This window comes from Lissotriton vulgaris, chromosome 12, assembly GCF_964263255.1.
Source record: "Lissotriton vulgaris chromosome 12, aLisVul1.2, whole genome shotgun sequence".
Classification (NCBI taxonomy): domain Eukaryota; kingdom Metazoa; phylum Chordata; class Amphibia; order Caudata; family Salamandridae; genus Lissotriton; species Lissotriton vulgaris.
In genome coordinates, this window is record NC_141700.1 from 501,108,805 (window position 1) to 501,123,451 (window position 14,647).

At 46.3% G+C, this 14,647-nt stretch overlaps 1 protein-coding gene across 1 annotated transcript in view; it reads right to left on the reverse strand.

Moving 5' to 3' along the window:
* Positions 1-14,647, reverse strand: part of EDC4 (enhancer of mRNA decapping 4) — an 841,744-nt gene that overhangs the window by 41,988 nt on the left and 785,109 nt on the right. Inside the window, exon 28 of the mRNA XM_086945254.1 lies at positions 4,846-5,009. Coding sequence (XP_086801380.1) covers positions 4,846-5,009 — 164 coding nt within the window. The remainder of the gene's footprint in view (positions 1-4,845; positions 5,010-14,647) is intronic.

Sequence of the window (14,647 nt, forward strand, 5' to 3'; positions counted from 1 at the left end):
AGTAGCCCCTTCGGACGATTTGCAGCACCCACCTGTCCGAGGTGATGGTGCGCCAGTGGAGGAGGTGATGGCGAACCCTGACACCCACTGGCGTCAAATGGGCCTGAAAGCTCGGACTAGGAGGGCTTTGAGGCGGATGCTGCGGGGGTGGATGTGGACTGGCCTCGCCGTTGTCCCCTGGCACCGCCACGGCAGTTACCACGTCCGCCACCGCGCTGGATGTTAGTCTGCGGCCCGTGGCTGGCAGGATGTATGGGGGCACCCCTTCTTTGGCCACAAAAGGAGCGAAAGGCAGCAGTTTGCTGGTGCGGGGCAGACAGGCCCAAGGACTTGGCCGTAGCCCTGGAGTCCTTAAAGCGCTCAAGAGCACTGTCTGCCTTCGCCAAAAGGCGACGGCCATCAAATGGCATGTCCATAAGGGTGTTCTGGACATCAGCCGAAAAGTTGGCGGACCTCAGCCAGGCGTGGCGGCGAACCGCCACCGTCTTTGCAATCGCCCTGCCTAGCGAGTCCGTTGTATCCAGCCCACATCGGATGGAATACCGTGCTGCATCTCGACCCTCCGCAAGGGCTTGGGTGAGTTTAGCCCGGGCCTCCTCCTCCTTTTGATTATATTGTGAATGTATATATGTTTGTGTAAGCTATATGTTTTCGTGATACAAACACTTTTTGTTGTGGTAACAACACATTGTTCTTGTGATACAAACACGTTTTGTTGTGGTAATAACCCTTATGATTTTTTGTGTAAAAAGGAGAGCGCTTGAAAAATGCGGATACCAATGTATAAATATATAAAGAAAATCGAATGAACAATGACACAGAGTCAATAAAAGGGACTTCTGTTAAAAGATTGACTTTGCATTTATGGTGTCAGAGGTAATAGTGTTGTTAAATATCCTCCGGGCCTTGTGGCAGCCCGTCCGCGACCGTGTCCCACAGAGAACGGTTGTAACGGCCCAAAAGACATGTGGTGTTGACTGACCGCAACCCCAAACTCAGTGAGGAGAACATCCTCTTACCATATTGTTCGTACCTCTTGGATTCCCGATCAGGAGGAGCAGTCGGGAATGCGGTCTGGTAGTTATAGGCCTGGATGACCAGGATCTCGGGGGTAGGGTGGGTGGACAGGAAACTGGGGTCGCCCGGGGCCGGGCGGTGGCGTCTGGCCACGTTCATACCTACAGGGGGACCTGTAGCGGGCCTGGACCAGGTGCCCAACAGAACATCAGTTAAGGCCTCATTAAACGGCAGTAGAGGCTCTGAAGTGCTTGCCTGCGGTTGAAGGACCTCAGTGAGGAGGTTAGGCCTCACGGCCGCGACGGGGAGTTCAAGAGCCAAGGCCTTGGCCGCCCTCGTCAACACAACACCACACTATAGGCAGCCCCCTCCTCCATAGCCACGGTAGGAGGGGAGACAAAGCCAGTGTGGGGCGAAGTGTCTAAACCAGAGGTCTCCCCTAGTTCACCTGCCCAGTCCTGATAAGACTGGCACTCCCGTACAAGAGGGTCCCCAGACCTCTCCCAATCCGCGTCGTCCTCCATCTCCTGGTACTCAGGTTCAAATGATGGGGCCGGATCATAGAAGAAATGTTCTTCTCTCGGCTTCGAATGCGGCGTCGTTCCGACGCTGGAACCGGATCGAGGAGGGGGGGGGGGGGGGGGGGGGGGGGGATCATCGGGGACAACACCCTGGGGGTCGATGCCGGTCGAGAGGTCGACCAGCGGTGACCCGGATCCTGACCTGGATCCAGTTGGGCCCTGTGGCGTCGGGAACGCAGTCGCCGACGGCGCCAGGGCCGAAGCCGCTGGCCTGCTAGGGCCCCAAGACGACCCCCCGGGGCCCGAAGGCACCTCCATGGGGCCCGTCGAAGGAGATCGATTCCTCATGGTCACAAGGAATGTGTCGAACTCATCCGACGTCGCGTTCAGCCCAGGGACTGGTAGGTATGGAGCTGGCCGCGGTGCCTGCGGCTCCGGTGGAGCCGCGTGGGCGGTGTCGCCCGAACCCCCGGCCTTATCACGCGAGCGTCCGGGGGGGAAGTCAGAAGAGCGATGTCGCCTCTTCAACTTCTTGTGCCTCTTACCTGAGGACTTGGAGCCCGACGAGTGGTGTCGACTCGCCGAGCTGTGATGACTGCGGCCCTGCGACCCTCAACCTCCTCCTGGACCGGGACCTCGATTGGCACGGGGCCAACTGCCGGAGCTCAAGGCGCTTACGGGACCGCTCCCGCCTAGCTTTCGAATTTAAGGTCCGGCAGTCGGGGCACGACTTGTCATCATGGTCGGGTCCCAGGCAGTGCAGGCATCGGCGATGGGGGTCGGTAACCGACATCAGTCGGTTGCAGTCGGCGCAGGGTTTGAACCCGGGCATCCCTACCGGCACCGTTAGAGTCGATCGACTCGAAAAAACAGATCAAAAAAGAACTGACGTCGACGCGCGAGGGCGGCGTCTAAGTACTCCGGTGACGGAGCCGCATAAGACGCCTACCGATGCGCAGGGGTACTGCTACGCAAAAGTTTCCGGATCCAGACTGACGCCTGGGGATATTCTCTAAGGTAAGGAATCTAATACTAACCTGTTTCTTTCAGATAGAAGTGCACCAGATGTAAATGACATCACAAGCTGCACCATATATGGCATCGTATATCGTCAAACCAGCACAGAGCACAACAAAGGAGATATAAGGCCTGATATATGCAGATCAGAGATCAGAAGTCAGAGATGTGGTTGTGGTATGGCAAAGCATCACTTCAGGCTTTTTTCTTTTAACTTTGACGACTCCATACAACACACAGGAGGCCCAGAGCCTAGGTGTAAGGCCATTGACCATCTAAAGCATGGCATTTCCAAACATCTTCATATGTCTTCTCAGATGAAGAAGGGAATCTGCATTTTCTGTTGTAGCTTTCCAAATTTTTGTGCTTCCAGAGGTCAGCGAACAATGACAAAGGAGACACTGCTTAGATGCACACATGTACCTGTGATGAGAAGGAGGATTATTCCGGTTTTGATTATTTATGGGCACTTAGCTTGTAATGGTGAGAAGTAGATATTATTTATGCAGTGACTCTAGGTCCAATAGAAAGCTGTTTCGCTCTCTCTTCTTTGCCCTCACTGTTCCGTTAGCGCCCGAAAACTCTCTTGAGTAGCTGCGTGGGTTATAAATCCCACATAACATAACAATCACTTTATGAAAGTTGGCCAGAGAGGATTTCTTACTTGATGCTTCTACTGCGGGCATAGGCCACAATAAGTTTAGATTCAAATTTGCAGACCTCCCTGGGGTCCATTCCAATTCACAGAAAATGACCAAATATAACATGTAGGCGACATGTTGGTTAGTCTGGACATCTGCTTCTAACACTCCTGATGAGAACCATGAACTGCTAAACAGGGTAAAAACACAGAAGTAGCAAGAGATGTATCCCCGAGGTGCACCAATGGAATACACTTGGAACTCATACATATTTCTCTAATAACTTCTACAATGACATCCACCTTTATTATCCAAAGGGTAAATAAATGAATATATTTTACCAACTCCCTAGTACTTTGTAAAATAGACTGACTCCAACAGAAAAATCATTAAAGACAGATTTTTGGAAATGCATTCTATTTGGAATGTATCCATCTGCCTTTTAGTGTTGCATCACAATAAGTATCATGAAATGGAGATGGACACTGTGCGACACACACTATAATGACATAGCTGCAGACTACAGACCTATTAAATACTAATTACCTTTACATGCATAACCATACAATTCTATTCACTCAACTTCCTTGTTTTACATGCACTAGAACTGCCAGGATATCTTCTTGTTTTAATACACACTGAAATAGGCCTAAACCCTCAGGCCTTTTAAAAAGGTCAAGCACCCTTTTTTGGTATATACATTACATTGTTAAAGCACTGACGAACTAGAGAGTGGTAGGGGGCCATAATTATGAAGGAAATTTTGAATTTTCTTTGATTTTTCCCTTCATTATCTCTCTTCCTCGTAGCCAAACGATGAATAGAAAAACATCTAGTTTACTGTCTCATAGGTTAAGCATGACCAACCTGACTAGTACGCTCCAATTTTACTTTTTTCTTTGGTATGTCCATTCTTAGGTGCTAACCAATTGATTAGTGGTGCCACTGACGCCTGACCTTATATTCACGAAGAAACATACCCTTATTCATCTTGCTGGGGTCATTCTCATTTCTACTAAGGTTACTAACAACGTTTTTACAGTTTTTTTGTCTTCAATGATTAACACCCGATGTATTTTGCCAATAGCTTGCATCTAGATACAGCAAAACAGAGAAACTCCAAATAGCACAACATTCAAGGGCCTGCTTTATGGAAGACATGTGTAAGTGGGCAGAGTAGACCTCCATTAGCTAATTCAGATCAACTGTCGGCTGTTGGCAATCAGTAGCTGTTACCCCTAAATGAAGTACCTGGTGTATAGGGCAGGAGACTCCATGGAAGCATTACATCACTCTCCCTGAACGTACCCGCCTAGTTTCTGTTGCATCTAGATTGAGTGAGAGAGTGGTCAATTTGCCAATGAGAGTTCTACTGCACCCTTAGCACAAGTGGCATGAAGATGAAGGAAGCCTGTATAGGTTGGGTTAGGAAGAGTTCCTGTTCATCCATAAAGACAGACTACTGCTAAGGGCTTGAAAGCTAAGCTCTGCAAGCCTGTATCCTGGATGACTGGCAAACGAGACACAACCAACGCACACACAATCAGTACTTTAACATCAGACATTCTTTTAAACATTAAGCATATTTATGTCAACGGAAGATCTATTCCAGCCTTAATTCAATAAAATGCACTTTCACGAATGCTCACCTCATTTTCAAATCTGTGCGGTTGCCTAAATCTGCAGAAAGCTGCTGAATGAGCGATAGGAGGACTGGCTGGGAGAGGGGACAAGGCTGCTGTCCAAGTACTTGCTGGGGGTCCACAGTTTCACACACGTACCGCACCAGATTCAGATCAGATGCAGTTAGAGCCTTCAAATGAGACAAGAAAGTCAACATTAATGCATGCAACATCATAGTTAACTTTGTATCAGTTTGTCACTATATAGTGTAGAAGGCAAACTGGTTAGTAGCTTTACAGTCCATGACTTGTCATCCAGTAATTATTCTGACCACACAGGTAACGTCAAATAACAAACACCCACTTTTTAAGGGAGAGGCAAACTCAATGAAGTCAGACAAAACAGTAGTGCCAACAGATAAGATATAGCAATCACAATTTTTAATCAATAGTTGCAATTAAGCAGATTTACCAGAAAACACAGAAAAACAAGGGCAGAATTTGCCTTTTTAGCGTAAGGAAAGAAGATAAATGTTACTGCTTGCCTCCAAATACTATGAACAGAAAAATCTCTTATTGTTCTTTCGTACATAAAAACACAAAACAGTGGAAACATATAAGAAATTGTTGACAGCAACATGTGAAATGAGACTACTCTATGGTTCAACTGTATGTGCTGTGGAAATGTTCAGTTACAATACATTGTTTACAGCAATCTACTGAATTTACAAAAGGGCCCCACACAAAATGTCAGCAAATGTAGTACACTAAAAGACTTCTTCCGAATGATACATCTGAACATAGATTCTTCAACTCCTCAAGTCCCAGACTGCATCCGGAAACTTTTCACAGAAGTGCTCCGAGCAGGTTCCATACCGCTCCAGAAGTAACAGAGAAGAGCCCCATATAACCACCACCGACCGCTTAACAATGACGTTCCTTTCTTTCAGTGCCTTACGATGCAGATCCGGAGCTCCACTCCCAATTTGTGTTAGTTTTTCCAACAACTTCCACAGGATTTCACCAATATGCTTGTTTCCTACCCACAACAACAGTTACCAAGCCGTGCCATAACTGCAGGAAGCAGATGTTGGTCTTCGTAGCCTTTGCGCTGGTTCCACTCCAAATCTTAGACAGGTAACCGGTTCTGATTTTGAGGTAATTCCTACAACCGCAAAATTTTGTGATTGAAGTCGTCTGATAAGTTCAAGTCCAAGGATGAGCAAGTGAAGTCAACCTCAACCTCTTCTTGGTACTCTGATTTCAAAGAAAAGTAATGAGGGCGTCACCATGTTAGGTGCACCCCTTAAAGGGCTGAGGCCAAGAAACCAATTTCTCAGCTGATCCCTATGTGCTTTGAATCTCCTGTGCTGTGGTCAACCTTGCAGCAGACAAATGCCTTCAAGGAGGTCATCCTACAAGTATTTGGTTGACTTCCGGATCCTCCTTGCACAACTTTTGGCCCACAGAAACACAGGGGGCCAGAGTCTGCTTACAGATGGCTGGGCCATCTTGACCGACTATTCCACTGAGACCTGTTACGACCGTGCCGACTCTAGTACCGATTTCTATTACAGGCCCGAGATCCACACCGGTCCCTGCTGCACAAGCGCCTGTGTTGAAATCCCTGGCATCAGAGGAGAACCTAGAGCCAATGTTGGACCCCATATCAACTTTAGCTCAAGCCCAACTAGGAAATTACAACTACTAAAACGCAACACCAGTTGTCATGCAACCAGACTCTAATCTGGTCCCTTTGCATTGTCGATCTATCAGCAAAGGTTCCATTTTCTTTGGTTCTGACAGATCTTATGCCGTAGCAGGGGGCAGCCCTAGATGATGATGAAGGTGATGGGAATGGTTTGCTTCCACCCCCGTCAAAAGATGCCTTTTACATTGATATACAGAATGGTAAGGGGCTTGACATCTCATCTGAGGCACAGCTTGACTCACCATTGGGGCCACCGGTGGAAAAGAGTGCCTAGATTGCTTTAGTGGTCCGGAGTACAGCTGAGGCACTAGAATATAGCTACCATTCACTGAGACCAAAACAAATGTCTTAACAGAGATCTTACAGCCTTGGACAGCTACTTCTGAGCCCTTGCTCCACTTCAATGATGCCCTCAATGATACTTTGATGGTCACTTGGGCTAAGTCTTATTCTTGCCTGCCTTTGATTAGGCAGGTGCTCCGATTTTACAAACCAGCATCCGGGACTTGATTTCTCACCAAGCACCCCGCTCCAGACAGCCTTATTGCGCAGGCCTAGACCAGTAAGGTGATTCCTAATTTATTTCCAACGACTCCTCTGAACAGAAAGGCCAAGAGGAGTGAGGTATTTGTCAATAGTATGTTTTCTTTTGCCAATCTAGCACCCCTGCTAGACAGTTCCTGTATAATTGCAGAAAGTTCAGAGGTTCTTCCAGAGGTCTGGCATGTAGACAGAGACAGCCTTTCCAGCCAGAGTAGCAGGAATCACAGTTGCTTCGAGGCGGTTGATCTGGCAGGCACCATGCAGGCCAGCAAGGGCATCAGAGCTTCAATTTCTCTTCACCAGCTACAATAGCCACAAACCACTTTAATTGCCCTTAGTGGAGCATGCCCATTCATTGGGAGCCGGATTCCCATTTCTTCCCATGGCAGGGATACATCAAATCTGACAAATGAGTCTACATTTTCTTTTTTGCAGCGCCAAACATCACCCCCTCCATGTCAGAAAAGGTTTCAGAAGAGCACATGTCCATTTTTTAGCAGGAGGTGCAGCAATCAAGAGGCTAACGGATTGAGAAATTGGAAGGGGTGGTTACTCTGGCGATTTCCTCATACCAAAGCAGGATGGGAGTCTCAGACCTATTCTATACGTCCGAACTTTGAATGCCTTCATATGGAAGGGCAAATTCAAAATGCTCATGCTGACCCAGAAGCTGTCTGCTTTGGCCCTGGGTAACAGGATGGTTTCCTTGGACCTGCATGACGCATATTTTAACACAACTGTCCTGAGGGCCCACAGTGGGTCAATGCAAGCCAGGAGCACTTTGTTTGCCATGCTCCCTTTGCCCTCACCAGCACCCCTGGATGCTCATGAAAGTCATAATGGCGGTCACGGCCCATATATGGAGGTCATAGATACTGTCAATAGAGCCTTCCAGTCAGTGGAGCAAACCTGAACAAAGTATATTCAGGATTTCCCTCCCTCACAACAAATGTAGGTTATTCAGGCTATGATGCAGTGGTTTCAGGCTTGATCCTGTATCACAGTGATAGCTGCTGTGAGGCATCTTGGCCTCTTAGCCTCCTAATTCCTACTTGTCAGCTATATGAGATGGCACATGCAGGCTCTGCAATGGAATTTGAAGTTCCAATGGGTCCAGCATCAAGACATGCTAACAAATGACATCCAGGTCCCAGTGGAGACATCTTGAGACAATCCGTGGTGGCTTCTTGAAGGCAATTGGACCAGTGGTCCCTTCCTCACGCAGAGCTGAAGGTGGTGATGGACATGTGATTGTAGGCAAGGGAGGTCATCTGGGGGAGGTGGAGATTAGGGGTCTCTGGTCTAAACTACAGGCAGACTCCAAAACAATCTACCAGATTTGCGGGCAATTCACTGGGCTCTGAAGGACTACCTGCTGTCCATCGGAGGAGGCTGGTGCAGGCTCGCAAAGTCAACACAACTGCCTTGTGGTACTGCAACAAGCAGGGAGGAGTGGGGTCCTGTGTCAGGAAGCTCAGTGACTTTGGAGGTGGCTGAATAGTCAGAAAATTTTTCTGATTGAAAACTGCCTGGTAGGGTCCCTGAATAACAGAGCGGATGAACTGAGCATCCGGTGTCTGACTGATCACGAGTGGCTTCTACATTCGGAGGTGCACGGGGTGTCTTACAACCGTGGCTAGGTCATATCACCACTGTCGAGAACATTTGTGCTGGGGTATATTTGTGGGGTAGTGTGGCATTCACAGGACTGGCTATTTACAATCAAAGCTGTAGGATATTCTTTCTTTTGTTTGTTTTATCTTTGGCCAAACAGATAAAGTTATTCACCTGCGGTAACAATATTCCTGGTGGATACTCTATCTACCTGCAGATTCCTCAAATGTATAACAACCCTAGGCATTAGACGGGATCCGGAAAACTACAAAGCTCTCAAGCTGCCTTTAGAGGGTGCCAGAAGTGAATAAAGGCAGCCTAACCGAGGTTATAAGGCACCCACCCTGGCACAAGTCAGTTTCCATTCTTTTAGTCCCCTCTGCATTGGAGGCAAGAGGACAGACAGAAATGGATGCAGTAGAGCAGTACCACAAATATAATTTAGTATCTTATTAACTTTCCCTACGACTCATCAATCAAACAGAGAGGTAGATGGGCCAGTGAAAGATTGTTACTGCAGGTAAGTAACTTTTTCCTTTGATAGATACTTCTACCTTCAGATACCGCACCTGTGGAGCAGAGTTCATAGTAATACCATACCCAGGAGGAGGGCTCATAGATGGTTAGAAGAGGAAATTCTGTAGAAGGGATCTGGCAAAGTGTCCGCTCCTGTGCAACTCCTAATCCAGTGGGTAGTGCTTCGCCAAGGTGTCCAAGGACACCCACATTGCCGCCTTACAGATTTCTGTAATTGGCACTTGTCTGGCAAGTGCAGAAAAAGTTTCATGGCTAAAGAGTAGCAGGTATTGAGGCAGAAGATGATCCACTGTGAGAGTCACGTTTAGCACTGTCATGCCTTTTTTGGCACCACAGTACCTAACAGAGTTGGTTGCTCAATTGAAGGTCCTTGGTGCTGTCCATGTAGTAGATATTCACTTGCCTAGGATCCATGCTGCGCAACCGTTTCTTCTCTTTCGTACGATGGCAGGGGGGATAGGAGGTCAGAAGGGTAATGGTTTGACTGTGATGGAGGGGTCCTCACCCAAGGAAGAAAAGCAATCCTGCTTCGCATCACCAAGTTATCTGGAAATAATTAAGTGAAGGGAGGGCGACAGTTAAGGGCGTGCAACTCACTAACCTTTCTAGCAGAAGTGACAGCAATCAAAAACCCAATTTTAAATGTTAACATTCACAGAGTACAACAGTGATGGAGCTCAAACAGAGTCCCCATTAAAAAGGTAAGAACCAGATTCAAATCACACTGGGGTACCACAAAAGGAGTTGGAGGAAACATATTCTTAATACCTTTAAGGAAGTGCATAACACTAGGGGAATTAAAAAGGGATGACTGGTTACACAGGTAAAGGAATGCAGACAAGACAGCTAAATACCCCTTCACAGTGCCATGAGCCCAATCCCTCTGATAAAGAGAAAGAGCACCTGCACCAACTTGGCCTGCAGAGGGCCCATACCATTGTCTACACACCACGCAACAAAGATGCTCCATTCTAAGGAGTAAGCAGACTTAGTGAAGGGTTCAACATGGTGACATGATTACGATGACCACCTGCAGTGGTAGCTGGAAGGAGCTCAGTTGTCCCAGTTCAATCTCCAAATATGAAGGTCTCAGAGATTAAGGTGCAGAACCATACCCTCTGGCAGGGATAGGTCAGGTCTGAGTGGGGGTTAATCAGGGGACATGTGGAAAAGTGCAGAAGGTCTGCGGACCACACCTGTCTCTGCCAATCCAGGGTGATGAGAATCACTTAACAAATCTTCCTTAGAACTCAAGGAATCAAGAGTATGGGAAAAAAACATAATGCAGCTGAAAGTTCCACATCAACCGAAAACCGTACCCCAAGGCTCCCATCAATAGATACTGTATGGCAAAGAACTGCTGTCATTGAGCATTTTCCGAGGAGGCGAACAAGTCCACCTGAGGAGTGCCCCACTGGGTGAAGAGTTCCTGAACTAGCTCCAGCAGAAGACGCTACTCATGATGGGCAAGGCGACGCTTGCTCAGGATGTCGCCTCTGACACTGTGACCCCGCCAGGTGATAAGCGGTGAGCCAGATCCCTTGGCTAAATGCCCAAGACCACAGACTCAACGCTGCAAGAAAAAAACAAATCTTCCCCCCTAAAGCTTCAAATGTCTGGTGATTCATCCAAAATGAGCATATAGTTGTCCCACAAACATGTAATTTATAACTTTTATTATCAAAAAATAGATATTAACAGATATAACATACATATAAATTAATTACTTCAAATCACATGTGAACATATACATTCATGTGAATAATAGCAAATCGTTGATAAAAGAAGAAGAGCCCACTAAACATAGTAATACAACACACAACATAATATGACAATCATGTATATATGTTTACATCTCATTTACTTATTTTCTCTCTTCCTCCTTGTCTCTATTCCAACTAGCATTTTCATGGCTTAATTCCTTCTGTACTTTTCACAACTATGCAGATATTCCATATGGTGTTCTGTCTTGGGTATCTTGGTATTTACGCGATCTTCACTCTCCTCTGCACTTTTGGATATCGTCATGTGCCACTGTGGCACCAAACCTCTTTGGGTATCCAAGGGTCTACGTCAAGCTCCGATAGTAATTAGTAAGTTTGATTCATAATGTAGGTTTTGTTGTCCTTGCAGACTTTACGTTACTCTATAACTGAGCCCCTTGTACCATATATCCGGTGGACCTTACATGACAAACAGATGGCTTGTTATTACTTAACTTACCATAATCTCTACGCCCTGAAGAAGGAATTGTATATGTACTTCAGTGTTCCGAAACGTGCGTCACCGTTTTGTCCTGTTGGTTTCTTTTAGCCTCCTTCTAATTGCATAATCACTGTATTGTATTATGGTCTATGTAATTGTTGTTTATTGTTTGAACTTGTCCTGTTTGGCCATCTGGTTTGTATTTATTTTATGATTGTCATATTATGTTGTGTGTTGGATTACTGCGTTTAGTGGGCTTTTCTTTTATCAATGATTTGCTATTGTGAATGTATATGTTCACATGTGATTTGAAGTAATTAATTTATATGTATGTTGTATATATTAATATCTATATTTTTTGATAACAAAAGTTATAAATTACATGTTTGTCGGACAACTATATGCTCATTTCGGATGAATCACCAGATGTTTGAAGCTTCAGGGGGAAGATTTGTTTTTTCCCTGTGGTATTCTCCCTGCTCTCTTCTCCCCATATTGAGATTTCAGGGAACCTCTGTTGTGTTTACAGACTCAATGCTTCCAGGAAATGGAGGTGAGACCCCCTTCCTCTTGCTTGTTCACATACCAAATCGCAGTCATGTTTTATGTCAACATCTGGACAGACCGACCTAAGATGGAGGGAAGGAAGTCCTTAAGCGCCAGCCAATTGCCCACAAGTCTAGCAGGATGATGTGAATAGCCTAGTCATTACGTTGGATTTATTTCAGTCATAAGCCATAAAAGCAATATCCATAATGATACAGTACAAATAAATTACTTAAATCCTGTCTAAAAACAATACCTAAAAGTGGAATAAAATCAGCATAACAAAAGTAAAACATTGGCCTAGACTAGACTATAACTCAGCATAACAAAAGTAAAACATTGGCCTAGACTAGACTATAACATCATACAGAGTTGTTCTAGAGATACAATCAGGTAACCTCTGCTGATGTGTTGGATTTTATTATAGGATTAATAGATGTTAAAACTTTGCACCCAATTGGCCAAATACTCTCCAAAAATTTAGCGATTGCAAAAACTATGACTCTTATAGCTACCCTGTAGTGGTGGACACCAAGCGAACGGCATAATGGAATTATCCAGCGCCTTCTTGGTTTAGTGTATTTTAAACAAAAGAACAATATATGTTCTGTCGCTTCTTCTGTTTCTCTGCATGCAGGGCATATATTCGAACCCTTATAATTGGCTTTCCATTTACAAGTAACTGATGCTAAAGGTAGGGTGCCCAACCTAAATCTGCTATATAATGATTTTGCGAAGAAGAGGCAGGGAGGGGCATAGGATTTTGCCATTTATTTCTCAAAGATGAATATGGTTTAAAATCTAGGAAAGATTCACTCAGTTTCAACAGGTCTGGCCAGCTAATTAATCCAGACACCAACTGATCCCAGTACATTGCCTTCAGGTTTTTTATTTCATGAGACTAGATTGGTTGAGGATCTGTCCAATACTGTTCTAGGCCTAGTGAGAAACATGTCTGTTTCACAAAGGCCAACCACAGGATCTTTCTCCCACCTTGGTACCTATCAAGTATGTTTTAAAGGCCCTCTCTGAAAGCCAATTCAGGGGTTGTCTAGACTTGAAACCAGTATGAAATTGGTCAGAATTGTATTAGGCGGACAATGGGCCGGATTCCTAGATCACATTTAAATACTAGAGGGGTGCTTTGGGGATTTTAAGAACCTTTCTCTAGAAGTTATTCTCAGCCACTTCCAGTGCCTCTACCCCAAAAGTCCGCACTATAGATACCGGAAGCTCCAGCTTGATCCCTCCAGGCTACAAGAATCGAAGAGACTGGATGAATGGAGGAATTATTTGTGAATTTTAATAATGCTGCTGGCTGGTATTTTAAGATAATGGAGTTGTTACTGGACAGACGTATTCCATGATAGTCAAATTCAGTCACTCTATCTGTTTCTTCTTTAGCAGTAATTGTTCCTTTGAAACCTCTATGCTGGTGTATGGCCATGAATTTGGTTTTGGTTTCGTTTATCATTAGGCCATAATCTGAGCAGAAGAGACTAAACTTGCTCAAAAGGTTCTCTAGGGCCTTAGGGGTTTTGATATTAGCAGCATGTTGTCTGCGAATAACAAAGCTGGGATCTTCGACCCCCAAGAGCTGGGGAGTCATTGTTGCAGGCCTGTAAGTAGTCAATGAATCCATTAATGAACAACAAGACTAGTGTGGGTCAAGTACACAACCCTGCCTTTTTCGACTCCAAACGGGCCAGTGGATTCCCCATTTGGTCCCTATCGGACCTGAGCAAAGTTATTGCAGTGGAGACATGTAATGATGGTATGGTGAGGTGGAGTCCGGGATTCCCATATCACTAAGGGTTCGCCACAATCTATCACTGGGGACCATGTCAAAGAGCGCTTTAAGAACCCACTCTTTCGGAGCCCAAAGGCCCCTAATTTCCAGATGGGCTCTCTACCCTGGGTTAGAGGCATTCGTCACTACCATAGTCACTGTTGGAGGGGGAGCGAAGGCCATTCCGCAGCTCAGGTTTGCCTCGCTCCCACACTAAGCCACTTCTGCAGTAGCAATGGGGTAAGAATACGATAGAATCAGACAGGTCTTCCCTGTACTGGAACCACTGCAGGGTCCTAATGTGCCAACCTGCCTGAGTGACTAGGAGAATGCAGAAAGCCAGCAGGAATCCTGAGACTCTCAGAAATAGGACTATCAGGACTATGACTCTCAGGACAGGTTGAACTGTAGGAATGCGGTTGACTCCAGATTGTGACACACCCCCTCTGAAAAACTGGCATTGATTAGCCAGCTCCAGAAGGTTGACATGGAGCCTGGACACCGCCGGAGACCAGAGGTCTCTGCTCTACGCCTCTCCCATGTCGCCCCCCATCCCAGGAGGGACGTGTACGTCACTACTGTGAGCTCCGGTTGGGAAAGGGAGAGGGATCTGCCCTGGACCCAATGCAGGTTCGTGAGCCACTACTGCAGGTGCTGTACAGTGCCCTTCAAGATCTGAACGTAATCGGACAGGTTCCCCTGATGCTGCGCCCACCGGAACTTCAGGTCCCACTGAAGAGCCTGCATATGCCATCTGGCATGAGTGACCGGCAGGATGCAGGAGGCCCTGACGCCCAGCAGCCTCAGAATCATCCTGACCGAATCCCAGGATAGAGGCCGAAAGATTGGAATTGCAGCCTGAATATCCTAGACTCGCCATTCGG